The 19,837-nt window shown below is 41.5% G+C and overlaps 1 protein-coding gene across 1 annotated transcript in view; it reads right to left on the bottom strand.

The window, feature by feature from the left end:
• The window catches only part of COL6A5 (collagen type VI alpha 5 chain), a 116,406-nt gene that overhangs the window by 43,347 nt on the left and 53,222 nt on the right, over positions 1–19,837 (bottom strand). The window contains 9 exon segments of the mRNA XM_005898394.3: positions 733–823; positions 4,505–5,158; positions 5,702–5,795; positions 9,366–9,449; positions 9,451–9,854; positions 12,354–12,365; positions 13,869–13,905; positions 14,026–14,061; positions 16,197–16,259. Coding sequence (XP_005898456.3) covers positions 733–823; positions 4,505–5,158; positions 5,702–5,795; positions 9,366–9,449; positions 9,451–9,854; positions 12,354–12,365; positions 13,869–13,905; positions 14,026–14,061; positions 16,197–16,259 — 1,475 coding nt within the window.

Below are 19,837 nucleotides of genomic sequence, written 5' to 3'. Positions count from 1 at the left end.
GGAGCCTGATGGGCTACAGTCCATGGAGTCATGAAGAGTCAGACATGACTTAGCAACTAAAAACAAATATTTGCATATGCAATGATGTCATGGGGGTCTTTCATACTATGATTTTGGAATGAAACAATGAACCACATGGAACCCAGGCTTCAGGGAGACAAGACAATGGGATAAATTGTAATAATGCCTCAGCAGAGGTGTAAAATTAAGAAAGGAAGAACTCTGGATTTTGGCTGAAAGTAAAGACGGGCTTCGAAGAGGAAACGGCTTCGATCAGGGACTTGAGGGATGGTATGGCTTCCCTGGGAGGAACAAGTTCTCAGGGAATGTGACCAGAGGTCCAGAAGGGTGGAACAGCAGTTCACCCAAGGCAGACAAGAGTCCAGTGTAGCCAGAACTCTGTGCTCATGATGCGGAGAGATGGGAAGTGAGGTTGAGATAGGTTGAGGCTGAATTCTGGGTTCTATTTTGGGGTAAAATTTCAATATGGAAATTTCTGAGGAAATCATGAATTTTAAAGCAAAATTGCAATAAGCTAATGAGGATGTCATAAAATCTGTCAATCCAGAAAGCATGCTTGATGTGTAACTTCTGCTGCAGATTGTGGGACACGTGAAGAGCCTTCCATCAGAGACCTCATCAGCTTCCTCCACCTAATACCCGCCATCAGCCAGTTACACACTGCTCAGTCAATCAATGGTCACTGATAAATATCAGAGCTTTCCAACTCACTGGAGACCGATGCCTTGATTTTCCTCGTCTTCTGAATCAATGAGTTGGCAGATGTTCTCAAGCACTGGTGGTGGGTACTGATTGAATCCTCCTATTGAGAGAGGAAAATGATAGTTAAATTTTAAACTATAAATTGTATGTGCTAAGGGGAAAAGAACTGCAGTAGGAATCTTCGTGAAGCAATAAATATCACTAAAATACTTCAGCACAATTTGGCTGGGGTGAGAACAGAAAATAGTAGCAACTGGAAATAGCATTCAGAATTTGATTATAGAATATTTTTCAGCCAGAGAATTACCAGGGACCTCCTCAAATTGTTCATTTTAAGAGTTCATTGTGAACCAGAGACATTTGATTTCCATATGTTCAGGATGACATGATCTAAGGAAATTTTTATTCTAATTCTATAATACTTTCTTCACTCAGACTTATGCTAATAGCTGAAACATAGAAGACATAAATGTTTTGTTACATAATGCTATGTCTGTGTTTCTGCACTAATTAACACTGATTTCCTAGGAGGGAAATAGTTCCAGGAAAGATTTTAGCTTACTGACCTAAATAATATATCCTTACCTCTTCCTATTGTTGGTCTATAAACTGTGGGATACTGAGAAGTATATAATTTCCCTCCTTATTCAGGAAAATAAATCAGTTTCAGTGAAAGGAGACCTTTGACCATTGAAGGATCAAAGACTCCATGAAAACATCTGCGAATGCTTATGGTTTTATAATAACCATATTTGTATGGTTCTAAGATGAGCAGTATTTCTGTTTCTTTGAAATGAAACTGTCTTCTGATTAACTGAGGTTGACAGTTGTTGATGAGGAAGGAATTGTGATGCCATCGCTTGTGCGTGTGGGAACAGTAAATGTGCCAGCCCCAAAACTTGTTGAATCGTAGAAAAAAACTCTTGGTAATAACAGAGACTTTTTTTTTTTTTTCCAAGAGGTTGTGTTCCATGATATCTTATGACATTTTATTTTATTTTATTTTATTTTTATTTTATTTTTTAATTTTATTGTTAAACTTTACATAATTGTATTAGTTTTGCCAAATATCGAAATGAATCCACCACAGGTATACATGTGTTCCCCATCCTGAACCCCCCTCCCTCCTCCCTCCCCACACCATCCCTCTGGGTCCTCCCAGTGCACTAGCCCCAAGCATCCAGTATCGTGCATCGAACCTGGACTGGCAACTCGTTTCTTACATGATATTTTACATGTTTCAATGTCATTCTCCCAAATCTTCCCACCCTCTCTCTCTCCCACAGAGTCCATAAGAAACCTCTACAAATCAAGTGGATATGGGAAGGCAGTGAATGCCACACCTTTAACAACACGGCTCAGATGGCAATCATGGAAAAGCCAGCTCGAGAAACGGTGAAGCCTAACTTAACAGGCCTGCAAGACCAGTTTGGGGTTGTTCTGTGGAGTTTTTTTAAAGTGCTGCTCCACGATGAGTATCAGGAAGGGTGATAAGTTGGGAGGTTAGGATTGACATATACATACTACTATATATTAAATAGATACCTAATAGGGATCTACTGTATAGCACAGGGAATTCTGTAATGACCTATATGTAAAAGAATCTAAAAACAAGTGTATATGTATGTGCACATATATCTACATATATGTATATACGTATAACATTCACTTTGCTATATTCCTGAAACTAACACAACATACTCCAACAAAAAAAATTTTAAGATGACAAAAAAGGTCTCGATGGCATAAAGAACAATATCACGTGGGAAAAGATGGCTATTGATGACTCTTAAGAAAGAACTCACAAGATCAAATTTTGAATACGAAGTTTTCAGAATGCTTTAACCAAGTCTATTCCATGTATGTGCACATGAATGCTCAGTTGTGTCTGACTCTCTGTGACCCCGTGGTCCATAGCCTGCCATGTTCCACGTTCCTCTGTCCATGGGATTTTCCTGGCAAGAATAGTGGAGAGGGTTGCCATGCCCTCCTCCAGGGGATCTTCCCAACCCAGGGATGGAACCCACATCTCTTATGTCTGCCACATTGGTAGGCAGGCTCTTTACCACTAGCACTACCTGTATATTCCATTTTTGTATATGCATTAGAGCGACATATCATAGTCTGTCTAAAATAACTCTTTCAATGACTATAAAATAAAAAAACTCTCACAGGAAAGTCAGTATCAACATTTACTTGGAGGGACTTTTTCTTTCTTCTTTCATAATACAATGGTGCATTACAATAGAAGGATTTAGAGTTAAATAACATGATATTCTCAAAGGGGCAATTATTGGATTCCTCAATCAAATATGAATTGCAGGAAAAAGGAGAAGCTCCTTCTGCAATGAAGAGTGAACTCCCAAGATGTTGTCACCATGGTAGTGTTAGAGATTTCTTGAATACTAGGGTAACTCTGGAATCCTAAGGTGGTGGAATTGGTTCCAGCAGAACCTAACTCTACACCTGTCAGATTCTCAGAAAGAAGAGGTTCAGCTCTGATTTCATGGGATCTTCTAGAGCAGGGTTTCTCAACCTCAATACCATTGACATTTTGGGCTGGATTTTTCCTTATTGTGGGGGAAGCATCCTATGCATTGTCAGATGTTTAGCAGCCGCCCTGGTCTCTACTCAGGTGGTGCTAATAGAAAAGAACCAGCCTGGCAATGCAGGAGACATAAGGGAAGCAAGTTCAGTGTCCGGGTTGGAAAGATCCCCTGGAGGAGGGCAGGGCAACCCACTCCAGTATGCTTGCCTGGAGAATCCCATGGACAGAAGAACCTGGTGAGCTACAGTGCATAGCATCGCAAAGAGTTGGACACGACTGAAGTGACTTAGCATGGATGCACCGGTCTCTACCCACTAAACACCAGTAGTATCCTGTCCCTTAGTTATGACAAATAAAAACGTCTCCGGGTATTTCCAAATGTTATCTGGGGGGCAAAATCATCCCCAGCTGAGAACTGTCTTGTCTGGAAAGAGCATTTCTTGAACCACTTGTGTGAAGGACAAGGTATTTTTATTTCCAGCCCTTTGCAGACTGATCCTTTTGGTTTATCTTTTGTTCAGTGAGTCAAAGTACACATTCTTACACTTGTATAATATGGCCATGTCAAATTGCTCTGAAAGTTTCTAGATGCGTACTATCAATTTGTGTATTTCTCCCTTTACTCTTCAGCTTATGGACTAACACTGGTCCAATGGGTGACACTTTGTGGTGCATTGGCCCAGAACGTTGCTGCTCTAAGTATGATCTGTGGACCAGAAGCACTGACATTGCTGAGGAGCCTGGAGAAATGTAGAATCTCAGGTTCCACCCTACACATACTGAACCAGAACCTGCATTCTGACAAGATTCCTGTGTGATTTGTATGCTTAGACTTTTGGAGGGCAGCACTTGCACACAGGTCTCCAGGTATGCCAAGACTGGAAATAAACCAGGTGTAGCAGGGAAAACTTTTATTTAAATGTTCAACCTGGAGACCACATAAGGGCTGCAAGAACTTGTTCAGGTTGAGTAAGTGTGGTTTGGGAGATCCGAAGTCACTCTGTGCTTTATAGTGCTGAGATTTTTGGCTAAGAGACATTCTATCGTGAAAGAGATCTCATGACCCAGGTATAAATAGTATATAACCAAGATGTGTCCTATCCCTGTCACCCTTTCACCACCTAATTCATATATTTTGGTAAGCTATAGATACAGGGATATCTTGGGTTATCAATACTATTCACAAACACTAATTTATTAAAACAAAGAGGTAAAAAAAAAATAGTGACTTACGTCTCACTGAGTACACAAACGGCTTTAAAAACTTCACAACATAATCCAGATTTGGTTTATGAATTCTCCCCAGCTGTATCAGATGGTGATCAAGCGGGTGGCTGGCCAGCTCCTCCATGTCCTCCTCGGATGTCAAACCCAGGGAAATCACAAATATGACATAGCCTTGACACTTGGCCCTCAGAGCCATCTTCTTTAAGAATTCCTTTCTCTCACGATTCTCTCCAGCAGAGACCACAAAGATGACCCTGTATTTTCTTAGCTTGGGCGTTGCTGGGAAGAGATTCTCCACGACCCACAGTAGGGCATGGCCAATGGTGGCTTCCCCATTTAGCTGTCGGAGGTTAGTCTCAATGTACCTTTTCATCAGAGCTTGACTGTTATAAGTTGTAAACTCAAACTCTGTTTTTACCACATTCTTCTTTCTCCTATCCCAAGGAGAATAGCTCAACAAGGCAATCCTATCACCAGAGTCTGAGACTATAGGGTCTGAGGCAATTTCAAAGTTGTCAAGCATTGAGCTCACCAAGGCTTTCATATCCTTAAACTCATCACTTGCTACATTTCTAGAATTGTCTAAGAGGAAGGCGACATCCATGTATGAATTTTCAGGTATGACAATTTCTTTCTTGCAAGTATTTGGAAAACATTTATCTGAAAACACAGAGATTCATCATTGGTTCAATGTTGGCAGAAGGAGACACTGTTGGTTGAGATCTTCCAGTGAATAAGGAACTGATTATCAAAAATGAATCATCTGATTAATACCTCTTCAACTTCAATACCTCATCATTTAAATTACTAAGGAATTTTCAACTTCTTCATAATTTCTATGACCACTAGCAGACAACTAGGGAACATCTTTGTTAAAAGTAGGTATAAGTAACATGTATATTTGAAGTCTATAATTCATGTCCAAACTCATTTAGAAAATATTTTTAATATTTTAGAAGTATTTGATACAAACTATCAAATTGCCCCCAGGAAGAGCCAAATCAATTGGGATAATCTTTAACTAATTTTTACATTCTATGGAAACTTCCAACATTACAGAGGTTGAAACCCTGACATATGGTGTTGAAAGACTGAAAAACTTAAAATAGAATCTACAATAAAAAACCTTTGATAAAGATAGATTTAATAACTCACCCAGAAGGCATTTAAGTGTTTCAGCCCATTCTTTTTCATTAGTCTTACCATAGCAAAGTGTACAGCGCCGAAGCCTTTCTAATGGATCATATTCCCCATTTGGAGGAACAGAAAGCACCTGAAATGTTCCTGTGTTGTCAAACTGCATTGAAAAAGAAATATATGCTCATTTATTGTTTTCTTTAGTCATCATTGTTACAGGGGAGAATCTGTTTCTTTAACTTTAACATTTGCTTCCCATTGCTTTTGTTCACTGAAAGGATACTGTCCACACATAATTGCCTTGGGGAACCCTGACCCTTTGCCTGAATGTTAAACCAAAGTGTCTTTGTTCAGAGTCACAGGTGATTCTGTCCGCCTGTGAATGGCTCCAAGAAAGAAGAAATTAACACATCCCCTACCTGAGGCTGACCATTCCAGGAGATATTTGCAAGATTAGTGGCCTTTTTACTTTACTTCCTCACCTCCCATCTCCCCTCTATGTCCTATAGAAGAAACTGGCCTTCAGACCCCAATAAGATGGCTTTTTTGAGGTTATTTTGAGACATTAGTCTGCCATCTTCTTGGTCTGCTAGTTTTCCAAATAAAGTCATTACAACTTGCCTCAACACCTTGTCTCCAGATTTACTGGCCTGTTGTTCAACAAGCAGAACAAGCTTGGACTTGGTAACATCATCAAGAATTCACTGTACACCCACTTCAAGAGTTTGAAAAACACCTGACTGGGCACCATCACCTTGCATTGTTGCTCACTGCTCTAGTCGATGCATCTTCATGTACACACACACATACAAACACACACACTCACACACACACACACACACACACACACACACACAACTATCCCTCCTCTGATCCTAAACATAACCCAGGCAATGTAGAAACTGTATCAGCTGCTCAAGTTTATAAGAAAACTGCCACAAGATAACTACAAGATTCACTCACTGGGTTAGATATTAAAACCTCATTCCTATCTCCAACCCTGAAATTCTGCACTGAATTTTTACACATTTCTGAGTATGCACCAGCTGATTATGTGCTATACATCAGCTTCCAGAGTTGGGTCCTGTAGAAATTTTACATTCACAAGTTACCTTTCAGTTCTTTAAGTAGTGATTCCAACTATTTCTGGGCTTCCCAGGTGGTGCTAGTGGTAAAGAACCCACCTGCCAATGCAGCAGACATAAGAGATGTGGGTTCCATCCCTAGGTCAGGAAGATCCCCTGGAGGAGGGCATGGCAACCCAGTCTAGTACTCTTCCCTGGAGAATTCCATGGACAGAGGAGCCTGGCAGGTTACAGCCCATAGGGCTGCAAAGAGTCAGACACAACTGAAGCGACTTAGCATGCATGCACACCACTATTTCCACCCAATTATGCTATCTATGAATAGAAAAAGGTGCATCTTTCAGATGTCAACTGGATTTCCCTGATCACAAATTCCAACTAAAAGCCTATTCCAGTCATACATCCCTCCACTGTTCACCTGCAACTACTACAACATTGTTAATCGGCTATACCCCAAAACAAAACAAAACGTTCAAAAGAAAAAAGTCTATTCCATGCTACTCAGCCATAGAAAAGAATGAACTGATGCCATTTCCGGCAACATGGATGGACCCAGAGAAAGACAAATATCATATCACTTGTATGTGGAATCTAAAACACAGCACAAATGAACATATGTACAAACGAGACGGACACGTAGATATGGAGAAAAGACTGCGGTTGCCGAGGGGGTGCAGAGGAGGGAAGGATTGGGGGTTTGGGATAGCAGATGCAAACTATTATATATAGGATGGATAAACAACAAGAGCCTACTGTATAGCACAGGAAACTATCTTCAATATCATGATAAGCCATAATGGGAAAAGACTAACTATATATGTATAACTGGATCTCTTTGCCATACAGCAGAAATTAACACAATATATAAATCAACTGTACTTCAATTTATTCATTCAGTGACTCAATGACTGTATATTGGGCATTTAGTTTGTATGAGGCACAGTGCACCACAGATACTTTGATTATATGGAAGAAATAAATCATTCTCAGGTGATGAGTGGATCTCTTAATCCACAGACATGCTCCTGCTTTTGTTTCTTCCCCCTCAAGAAGTTAACAGATAAGAAAAACCACCCACTCTGTTTTTCTGTAAAGTGCTGAGCATTTTGAAATATTTATAATCATTCCAGCCTTATAGTTAGAAAGTAGCTCCTACATTTCTACTCTCTAATTTTTATGAAACTGGATGCTTTGGTATAATTTTGTATTGATCTTGCTGCTCCCCTGTGTCAAACATTAAATGCCTATCCCTTTTCCAGCAGATCTTCCTGACCCAGGAACTGAACTGGGGTCTCCTGCATTGCAGGATTCTTTACCAACTGAGCTATCAGGGAAGCCCAGAACATTAACTGCAACCCTGTTAAATCAAGTAAGTTTATTCACAGGAGTCAACCACATGCTCTTCATTCATTTGTTCATTCAACAAACATTCATTGAGTGCATAAAATGTCAAATAGGTACCATTCTATGTGCTGGGGATACAGAAATAGACAAAGCAGATGAACCCTCTATCCTATATTCCAGTGCGGGGTGGGGGGGTGGGGGAGGGGCACATACCATAAGAAAACAAATAAATAAATAATCTATATTGGGAGGTCATATTTTATAAAAATACTTTAACTTTCTACAATTCTTTCTGTCAGGATCTACTGTGACTCTATGGCTCCTATTTTCAAAAAAAAATTGTGTTTTTCTTATGAGCAGATTAAATCTCTTCATGTTATAGAGGGTGCTCCTTTTTATAGTAGAAATATATGTATTTGTGGGCTTTCCAGTTGGCACTGGTGATAAAGAACCCACCTGCCAATGCAGAACATGTGAGAGACGTGGGTTTGATCCCTGGCTTAGGAAGATCCCCTGGAGAAGGACGTGGCAACCCACTCTAGTATTCTTGCCTGGAGGATCCCATGGACAGAGGAGCCTGATGGGCTATGGTCCATAGGGTCACAAAGAGTTGGACACAACTAAAGAGAATTAGCATGTACCCACACATGTGTATTTGTGTAAAATAGATCTTTATAATCTCTTGGGCAACATAATGGCTTCTCCCAGCTTCAGGAGCATGTATTTCATGGTTAATATGAACATATTTTATAACAGTAGAACAGTAGATGGAGAAGTTCTTATATTTGGAGGGAGAAAAAGGGAAGCACAGATCCCATGAGAACCTGTGAATCCAAAAAGGACGGAACTCCTCTTGGGAGAAAGGTTCATACACGTCAAAGTTTTACACAACATCAAGGGTTCAGAAGTCCCTTAAACTTCACCCATGACAGGTTAAGCCCAGTTGTTCAATGAGACACAGCCAACAGATGGCAGATTTGAGAAATACTAGATCAGCAGAAGACTGACAGCCCTCTCTATCAGACAAACTCAAATTCAAAGCTTGGTTTAGCCACTTAGTAGCTATACAAAATGGGAGAAGTCACTCAACAATCTGGGCCTCACTTTCTCGATTTTTAAATGGAGATAACATGCATTCGGTTCAGTGTTTACTAGAAATTGGATTTCAAGGACTCTGGCAAAAAGACAACTATGAAAATTGCACAGAGGGTCAAGAGGCCACTTGATTCCTACTCCCCAGTATTCCTTTTCTGCCAGTACCAGTATCTAAAAATAAAGACACTGCCAAGGGAGGTACTTACCCCAAAAGCCTCATCGAGGTAAACCTTTTCATTAAAAGCGAAGACTGCAGGACTGATATCCAAGGCACTGAACTCCATGGTGGCCTGTGATGACGGATGACCTGCTCGCAGCTTGTCCGTTGCTAAAAAACACAGCAACTCTCTGCACATTGGCTCCTGCAGGCGTCCGCTTAAAGATGTTCCGAGCCACAAACCTCATCGCGTTCCCAATGTCTCGGACTTCCCCAGAACTTTGATATTTTATTTGGGAGAGAAGCTGAAGAAGCTGTTTCTTGCTACGGTAGTCAGACCCATGGATGAGGTAGCCGGTGCCCGAGTTGTAGGAAACCACAACAACTCTGGCTCCCACGGGGCAATTACTTTCCCTGATGTGAAGGTCATTGACAATAGAAGTGATGATGTCCCTCATTTCATTAAATCTCTGCTCTGTGATATCGTTGGACTGGTCCAGGGCAAATACCAGCTCTGTTGGATACACAGGACACTTTTCTACAAAAATGAGAGTCAGAAGTGTTAAGTTGTTTCACTGGGTCAAAAGGCTTTCCCATTCCATTTACTCCAGTAAGACAGTCAACACTGAGGTTTGGGAAAACGCAGCTGTCCCATCAAATCTAGAATCAGAGCTATCCACGTGTAAAGGGGGGAAAGGATTCTGCTTTGTTAGCCTAAGGTGTTACCTAAATACAGAGTAGTGATATCTGGCAATATAATGCTCAGACTTCACCATCTACCATCTGTCTTCTATTTAAAAAGAAACTGGAAGGAGTGTTTGGGCTGATGGAATTATCCTGTATCCTGATTGTGGTGATGATTACACGAATCATGCATGTGTAAAAACTGAACAAAAGAGTGAATTTTACTCTATTGAAAATTTTTAAAGGAAACTATGGCTTTTCAGAAAATCTGAAAGCTTATTCTCTTAAAAAAAAATCTTCAGAAATGACCTACTAATAATGATAAAGTCAGCTGGAAGATTTTCATCCATTTATGTGGCAAATGGATGAAATAAATTGGACTTCCCTGGTGGCTCAGACAGTAAAGCATCTGTCTACAATGCGGGAGACCCAGGTTCGATCCCTGGGTCGGGAAGAGCCCTGGAGAAGGAAATGGCAATCCACTCCAGTACTATTGCCTGGAAAATCCCATGGACAGAGGAACCTGGTAGGCTACAGTCCATGGGGTCGCAAAGAGTCGGACAAGACTGAGCGACCTCACATACATGTGGCAAATACCTGAGTATTCATCATGTGACATGCAGGGTAACATGCCCTGTGAGATACATATGAAGATGAACCAACACAGATCTACCTTTGAGGACCTTGTCTATGGAGGATCATGATATCGAAAGGTAGACAGTGATCAGTGTTCTTCTTGGGGATTACTCTTCAGAGGACAAAGAGGCTGTTTCTGGGGAGTGGGGATTTCAGGGGCTTTGGGATGACAGCCAGGGTGGCAGGAGGAAGGGGCAGCATAATGGACCACTGCAGACTTGCATTGAGCCTGTCTGTAATCCCCAACTCAGTCCTAATGGTTTTATGATAACTGCACTTTGGGAATTTCACAAGGAATCTCCTCTGTGATTATAAATAATGGCCTTGTTAAAGTCTGAACACGGAAGAGAAAAAGAAATTATTTAAAAATTAGCCAACCCTCCATGTACACAGGCTTTTACTCTCCCCAATCTGGCTTACTCCCAAAGCACATTAAATTCAAAGTATCCCATCTCCCAACCGCTGTCCTCAGTTATAGAAATAGAGGAGAAAGTGTTGATTTCAAGATGTGTTTTGAATCAAGACATTTTACTGTGAAGAAATTTTAAAAACATGAAACCCAACAATGAAAAAGAAAATGAGAAAAATGATGTCTTGTTTCTTGTTGTTCAGTTGCAAAGTCGTGTCTGACTCTTTGCAACCTCATGGACTGTAGCACATATTTCTTAACCTTACAGTAAAAATGCTTAACAAAATGGTAGATAAGTATCTTCATAGATGACCTATCATCACAGATGTCCCCAGAAGGCAGTACCAATTTCCATTTATTTTTAATCTCTCCCTTTCCTAGTGCCAGCATGGTAGCTGATAAATTTAATTCAAATCCATGAAGTTTTATTGAGCTCTTAGACATCAGATTTTGGGGGGATTAAAGGGAATGGCACCAAACTTTGGGATGAGCTCAAAGACCCTGTTAATCTATCTCAACAGGCCTCTAGGAGACCAGGAGGTCTTGGAGTTGATCTAACTGGTTTCAGGAGCAACATCATCTGAGGGGTCACTGAACGCCAGCTGCAGTCGAGGCCCTGGAAGATCCTCCTCCATCCTCCGGGTCAGGTTGACAAGTGGTGGACATGTGGAGGTGTGAATGGAGGTCAAAGGGAAGAAAGGAGTCATCACCTGACCAAGGTGCCAGTGTCCACACACTTAGCAGCATATGGAGCAACAGAATGAGGTCAGACACCTGGCCTTGCCCTGAACTGCTCAGCAGCAAAGAACCTACCCCGTGAAGAAAATGAGTTGGAAACTGTGGCAGGAGTTGGAAAGAACAGCTTGTGAAGGGCTTGGGGACCAGGTGGTCAGCATTTTATAATCAGGTCCAAACGTGACATGTACAGTTATAGTCATGATACGTGTCTGCAAAGAAGTTAGAAGGCCCTGTTCTCATGGGGATGAGAAGTTTTTTTTCCTTTATGAAGTGCTTTTTCAAATCTTTAGCCCATTTATCTTTACTCTTATTTTATTATTTTTTGACATATAGTTGATTTACAATGTATTAATTTCAGGCATACAGCAAAGTGATTCATTTATATATAAATATATATATATATATTCAGGTTCTTTTCCCTTATAGGTTATTATAAAATATTGAACAGAGTTCTCTGTGCTATACAGTGTCTTTGCTGGTAATATGTTTTATATATAGTAGTGTCTATGTGGGCTTGTCAGAATGCAGGAAGTAGTTCAGCAAGAAACATAATATGGTAAGAATACTCACCTTTCCAACAAGCTATAAAAAGGAGAGAGAAAGAGAAAGAGTCTGTTACATTTTTGGAATTAAATAACCCCCAAAACAAAATTTCAACAAAACTTGGTATTCTGTTTAGCTGTCCACAGTGGCTCTCCTCTTGTTCTCTCCCTGAGCCCCGGGCTGGTTCTCACCCCCTCACTGTGCTGGAGAGCCTTTCAGCTCTCAAGCGACATCTTTGACATGGGTTCCCTGCCCCACCCCACCCAACACCTCACTTTGGAGTTCTCTCCATTGGCTGCTTTTTGCCTTTTCCCAAGCTGCCCAAACTTGGCAGGACTCTCTGCAGTGTCATTTTTCTGGGGTTAGGTCCACTCTTTTTGCTAGGGCAACTTCCTGGGTTCATCCTTTGGGTTTCCATATCTGTCTCTCTAGTTGCACATTCTTGGGAATCTCATCCATCCCTGCAGCTCTAAGGACATTAGTGACTCCAGTTTTCTGCGTTTCTTCCCTGATTTTCACCTTTCAAGGACTCCATTTCATCAGCTGCCTGTAGATTATTTCACTTTAGGGTCTGCACAGCATTCCTTTCCCTCTGAACTGTGGAAACTCATCACCTCTTCCTACCAATCTATTTTCTTCACAATTCTTCCTCTGCCTGCTCATCCATGGTGGTACCAAACCTCTCCCCATATGGTCTTATAGTATTTTAAACTTGATTCTATTGTTGGTCTTTCCTGGCCATACACCTGCAATGACTACATTTTTATCTAATCTCCTTCAGTAAGTCTCTCGGATTTTCCATTCTTCTGATTGTGATTGTATGGCATGATTATAAACCACAATGGAAACACAAAGAAAGAAAAACCACCTGAAAGTCTATCATCCTAACATAATACATGGCTACATTTTCCCAATTTCTCTTATTTGTTTCCAGTGTGTTTCTCTGTGTGTGTGTGTACATATAGGGGTTTCCCTGGTGGGTCAGTGGGAAAGAATCTGCCTGCCAATGCAGGAGACTTGGGTTTAATTTCTGGATCAGGGAGATCCCCTTGAGAAGGAAATGGCAACCCACTCCAGTATTCTCGCCTGGGAAATCCCATGGACAGAGGAGCCTGGTGGGCCTCAGTCCATTGGGCCACAAAGAGTCGGACACGGGACACGACTGAGCAATCAAGCAGCAACAGCATATATATAACCTCAAACCGCCATGGTCACCCTTTTAACATCATGCCCTCCCGGCCCTGTTACATAACTGCTATACGTGTGAACTAAGTCACACACCTCTTGAGCTGGTCACATCATATCTCACAGGCGTGTTTTCTCTCCCTCTAGAAAGTACACCTCTGGGCCAAGACCTGTGCCTTTTCCTTCCTCCTTTGTCATGAGCTGTTCCCACAGCAGGCACTCAGAGCAGGCCCGCTGCCAAGGACAAACGGCTTCTCCACCAGCGAGTCCAGCCAACTGATTCTGCATCCCCACACGGCTTTCGTGCTAAGTGCCCTCGCCCATCACCGATGCCCTAAGACACACACAGATACTCACGACTATGGTCCCGCGTGAACTGGATTAGATCACATTGCTGTACGTGGAAAAGGAGAGAGAAAAAAAGAAATATTACCACAGTGACTTCCAAGTGGCCATATTCATTTCCCAGGGAATGGGCTGCATTTTGTGTGTGTGTGAATAATGAGATACATACAGAATATACGGGCTTCCCTGCCATTCCTTTAGGGCCCTAGGAAAACAAACACAGAACAAGTTATTAGTAGAAGAACTGGAGTCTTCATCGCTGCTTCCTCACACACACCAAGAGCGTAAACCTTTCTGTTTCAGTGTGCGATCAACTAAGCTAATATCTACCTAGACTGAACTGAATGGTTTTTCTAGGACGACAAGAAGGAAAGAAACAAAAGTATTTCTTAACGATATGTGTACTGCAGATAGAACATTTAGATGGCATTTCTTGTAAGAATACTTAAAATTATAAACAGTAAGCTTCCCAAGGAATACCATGAAGGAGAGACATTTACTGAGTATATTTAAATTTATGGCAGCGGCACACAGCCACCCCATATGTGAAAAAGGCAATTACATAGCAAAATGGACACTCCACAGGAGAGCATGCACACCAAGCCCGTAAATCCTGAAAGGCGTTGGGTGGAAGGAGTACAGATAATCACGTGAGATGAGTCAAGGAAGGCTCCTAAACACACTCAGCCACCTTTCTTGACACTGTGAGTTTTTCTCTTTTTCTCTTTTAATTCCTTTTATGAGGATCAGCCTTCTTCTTGGCATTTAGTTCTTAATATGTTTGCACATATGAACCCTTTTGGGCAGCTAGTGAAAGCTAGGATGCTGGCTTCAGAAAATGTTATCACATGTTCATGACTGCTATACGTTTCACTGACTCTCCCGCCAGAAGCTCAACTACTGACGTCAGTGTAAGAGCTTCTTTCTAAACGACAACTTGAGCATCCGTCCATCTATCCGTCCATCCATCCAATGAACAGCTAAATATCTACTGAGTGCTGAGGCACCCCTCTGTGTGCTGCTACTGTTAACCAGAACTGTGATGGTATCCATGATTTTACCCTCTGGGAGCTTATTTTCTTCCTGATCCAAATCAGGAAATATGCATCTCACTAAAAGTTGCAGAGTCTCATTCTTCCCTTTACAAGTGACAGCAGAAAGCAGAAAAGAATGCTCAGCCATTTAAACAGAAGGAGGAACAGTTTCCAACTAATGAATAGGCTAGACAGCCCACATCCTACAGAAGACCAGATGGCAAAGAGTAGGTCCCAAGACTTGGAATAACTTGGAGCAACTTCTTCAGGAGAAGCTAGGGGCCACAGGCCTGAGACAGAGAAGCCACAGTCTAGACCAGCATGGCCAAACACAAGAGCAGGAAGATGTGGGACCCCCAGGGCGAGCTCCAGAATCTGGAAAGGAGACCAGTCCAGACTGACCCAGGAAATAGATTCTCACCCATGTGACTAAGAATAGTCACTAGTTCCTTCATGCAAAAGAAAGAAAAGGTTATATCAGAGTATCCTTTACTCTAGTTGATTCTCATTCTATTACAGACTCAGTTTTCCATAAAAGATCCATGTTTTTGTTTTCTTTATAAAGTTGCAAGTTAAAGAGCCCCTCGAGGTAGTCAGAAAACAGTCACACTGTACAAAACAAGAGAAGCAATTTCTCCTCTCCCATACACACTGCTTTCTGCACCTCACACCCAAAACACAGGCACTGGCAACATTTAGCTCCTACTTGACTGTTCTCTTTAGGAGGGGAGAAACAGGTTAATAAGTCATCACACTGACACAAAAGGTGCTAAATAGAGATGTGGATATCTTGCCCGTGAGAGATGTGCCTGGCTCTGCTCAGGAATGCTTCTAGAGGTAACTGAATTCCTTGTAATTCAATCAGAGAGGAAAGCTGCAATTTTATCTCTATATCTCTTTAGAATCTAAATCATGAGTTCAGGAAGGTAACAACAGTGGCTTGGGAAACTCTGATCAACTTGTCAGGACACCTTAATGAAGCTTATGCAATTCTATCCCTATTTTAAAACTTCAGTAAAAATTAACAGTCACAGCTCGTATTTGTATGGAAACTTTATAGTTTACAAAGAGCATTCACATTTGATTATCTGATCCTCACAGCAGCTACCTTTGGAGATGGTTCAAACAGGACACGTCATTACCATCTTAGAAGGAAACTAATAGACCCAGGGACCTGTCCAAGGGCACCCAGGCAGCAAGGAACAGAACCTGGACTTGAACCCTGTTTCTGACTTTGAGTTCTGTGCCCATTCCATCGGGCATCCTAGGAAGCCGCACACGACTTAGTTCTCCTGAGTGTACTCACTCTCCGTCCAGGGGGGCCTTGGCTTCCAGGAGAGCCCGCTTCACCTTTCAGGCCTACCGTGAGCTGCAGGGAGAAACATACATGAGTTTCCACATCCTCTATCCATGGGGACTCCCTAAGCCCTAATGAGACCTTATAATTGCTTAAAAAAATTTAGAAAAAGCAAAAATAATTCACGTCAAGCAAGTTCCTTACTTTTAATATAAACAGTCATCCTTTTTACTCATAGAACTCAGAGAAGAAATAATTTTCCCAACAGTTCATTGTTGGTGTCTAGAAATACAACTTATTTTTATATGCCGATTTTGTATCCTGCAACTTTACTGAATTTATTAGTTCTAACAGCTTTTTGATGAAGTCTTTAAGATTTCCTACCTATAAGATCAGTTCAGTTCATGTCAGTTCAGTCACTCAGTCATGTCCGACTCTTTGCGACCCCATGAATGGCAGCACGCCAGGCCTCCCTGTCCATCACCAACTCCCGGAGTTCACTCAGACACACGTCCATCGAGTCAGTGATGCCATCCAGCCATCTCATGCTCTGTCATCCCCTTCTCCTCCTGCCCTCAATCCCTCCCAGCATCAGTCTTTTCCAGTGAGTCAACTCTTTGCATGAGGTGGCCAAAGTACTGGAGTTTCAGCTTTAAGATCATGTGACTGCAAATAGACACTTCTACTTCTTCCCTTCTCATTAGAATGACTTTTATTTCCTTTTCTTGTGTAATCCCTCTAGCTAGGACTTCCAGTACTATGTTGAATAGGGTAGAGAAAGCAGACACCTTTGTCTTGTACCTGGTCCTAGCAGGAAAGTTTTCAACCTTCCATCATCGAGTGTGATGTTAGTTGCAGATTTTTTGTATGTGACCTTTATTATGTTGATGTACGTTCCTGCTATACCTAATTTGTTAAAAGTTTTTATATGGGAAAGATGCTGAATTTTGTCAAATGTTTTTTCAGCATTTATTGAGATGATTCTATAATTTTTATCTTTAATTCTAAATAGCCATTCTTCAGTTCAGTTCAGTCACTCAGTCATGTCCGACTCTCTGTGATCCCATGAATTGCAGCACCCCAGGCTTCCCCGTCCATCACCAACTCCTGGAGCTTGCTCAAACTCATGTCCATTGAGTCAGTGACTCCATCCAACCATTTCATTTTCTGTCGTCCCCTTCTCCTCCCACCTTCAATCTTTCCCAGCACTGGGGCCTTTTCCAATGAGTCAGTTCTTCTCATCAGGTGGCCAAAGTATTGGAGCTTCAGCATCAATCCTTCCAATGAATATTCAGGACTGATTTCCTACAGGATTGACTGGTTTGATCTCTTTGCAGTCCAAGGGACTCTCAAGAGTCTTCTCTAACACCACAGTTCAAAAGCATCAATTCTTTGGCACTCAGCTTTCTTTATAGTCCAACTCTCATATCCATACATGACTACCAGAAAAACTATAGCTTTGGCTATACGGATCTTTGTCAGCAAAGTAATGTCTCTGCTTTTTAATATGCTGCCTAGGTTGGTCATGGCTTTTCTTCCAAGTAATAAGCATCTTTTAAATTCATGGCTGAGGTCACCATTTGCAGTGAGTTTCAGTTCAATTCAGTTCAGTCACTCAGTCATGTCCAACTCTTTGTGACCCCATGAATCCCAGCACGCCAGGCCTCCCTGTCCATCACCAACTCCCGGAGTTCACTCAGACTCATGTCCATCGAGTCGGTGATGCCATCCAGCCGTCTCATCCTCTGTCGTCCCCTTCTCCTCCTGCCCCCAATCCCTCTCAGCATCAGGGTCTTTTCCAATGAGTCAACTCTTCCCATGAGGTGGCCAAAGTATTGGAGTTTCAGCTTCAGCATCAGTCCTTCCAAAGAACACCCAGGACTGATCTCCTTTAGAATGGACTGGTTGGATCTCCTTGCAGTCCAAACGACTCTCAAGAGTCTTCTCCAACACCACAGTTCAAAAGCATCAATTCTTCAGTGCTCAGCTTTCTTCACAGTCTAACTCTCACATCCATACATGACCACTGGAAAAACCATAGCCTTGACTAGACGGATCTTTGTTGGCAAAGGAATGTCTCTGCTTTTGAATATGCTATCTAGGTTGGTCATAACTTTCCTTCCAAGGAGTGTCTTTTAATTTCATGACTGCAGTCACCATCTGCAGTGATTTTGGAGCCCCAAAAAATAAAGTCTGACACTGTTTCCACTGTTTCCACTGTTTCCCCATCTATTTCCCATGAAGTGATGGGACCAGATGCCATGATCTTAGTTTTCTGAATGTTGAGCTTTAAAATAACTTTTTTACTCTCCTCTTTCACTTTCATCAGGAGGCTTTTTAGTTCCTCTTCACTTTCTGCCATAAGGGTGGTGTCATCTGCATATCTGAGGTTATTGATATTTCTCCCAGCAGTCTTGATTTCAGCTTGTGCTTCTTCCAGCCCAGCATTTCTCATAATGTACTCTGCATATAAGTTAAATAAGCAGGGTGACTATATACAGTCTTGACATACTCCTTTTCCTATTTGGAACCAGTCTGTTGTTCCATGTCCAGTTCTAACTGTTACTTCCTGACCTGCATATAGGTTTCTCAAGAGGCAGGTCAGGTGGTCTGGTATTCCCGTCTCTTCCAGAATTTTCCAGTTTATTGTGATCCACACAGTCCAAGGCCTTGGCATAGTCAATAAAGCAGAAATAGATGTTTTTCTGGAACTCTCTGGCTTTTTCGATGATCCAGCAGATGTTGGCAATTTGATCTCTGGTTCCTCTGCCTTTTCTAAAACCAGCTTAAACATCTGGAAGTTCATGGTTCACGTATTGCTGAAGCCTGGCTTGGAGAATTTTGAGCGTTACTTTACTAGTGAGTTTGTAGCCCCCCAAAATAAAGTCTGTCACTGTTTCCCCATCTATATGCCATGAAGTGACGGGACCGGATGCCATGATCTTAGTTTTTTGAGTGTTGAGGTTTAAGCCAACTTTTTCACTCCTCTCTTTCACTTTCATCAAGAGGCTCTTTAAATAGACATTCTTAGTAATTGGTAAACATCCATTTCCTTCCTAGCCTCTTCATCTAGTGACATCCTTTGCTCTGGCACTGGCTGTGCATTTAAATCTAAATCAATTATAAGCTAGAATTAGCATTTTAAAAAGCAAATATAGTAGAGCATGTGGAGATCTAATAAAATCTTGCCATCTTCAAAGGATCAAACAAGAAAAATAATTCCCCACATACATTAGGACATGGGTTGGCTGTATCAGTCCCCATAATTCAAGGTAATGGATATAGATGCTAATGAAAAATATCCAGCCAGGTGTAAACTGGATCTACTGAATTACATCTCTTTCACAATGTTAATGATCATTGATATAACACTCAATTTTAAAATGAAAGGATGCTTGTCTCAGCGTTTCGTTTTTCAATAACTATGACACTCTGCACTTTGCTATTAGAACATCTCAACAGACTCCCTTAAAATGAACACCTCAAGTGACCATGGCTCTAGGAATCAGAATTGTCAGAAAATGCTCCAGGACACAGTGGGAAGATGTCAGCTTCTTCACAGTGGAAGATTTCCACTCACAGGGTTAATAATCTGGGCTTTAATATATGTCTTAGAAAAGACTGGAAGACACTGGCATTTATTGGAATAG

The sequence above is a fragment of the Bos mutus genome, chromosome 1 (assembly GCF_027580195.1).
Source record: "Bos mutus isolate GX-2022 chromosome 1, NWIPB_WYAK_1.1, whole genome shotgun sequence".
NCBI lineage: Eukaryota > Metazoa > Chordata > Mammalia > Artiodactyla > Bovidae > Bos > Bos mutus.
The sequence above is the reverse complement of the archived record's forward strand: the minus strand, read 5'-3'. Positions and strand labels throughout refer to the sequence as shown.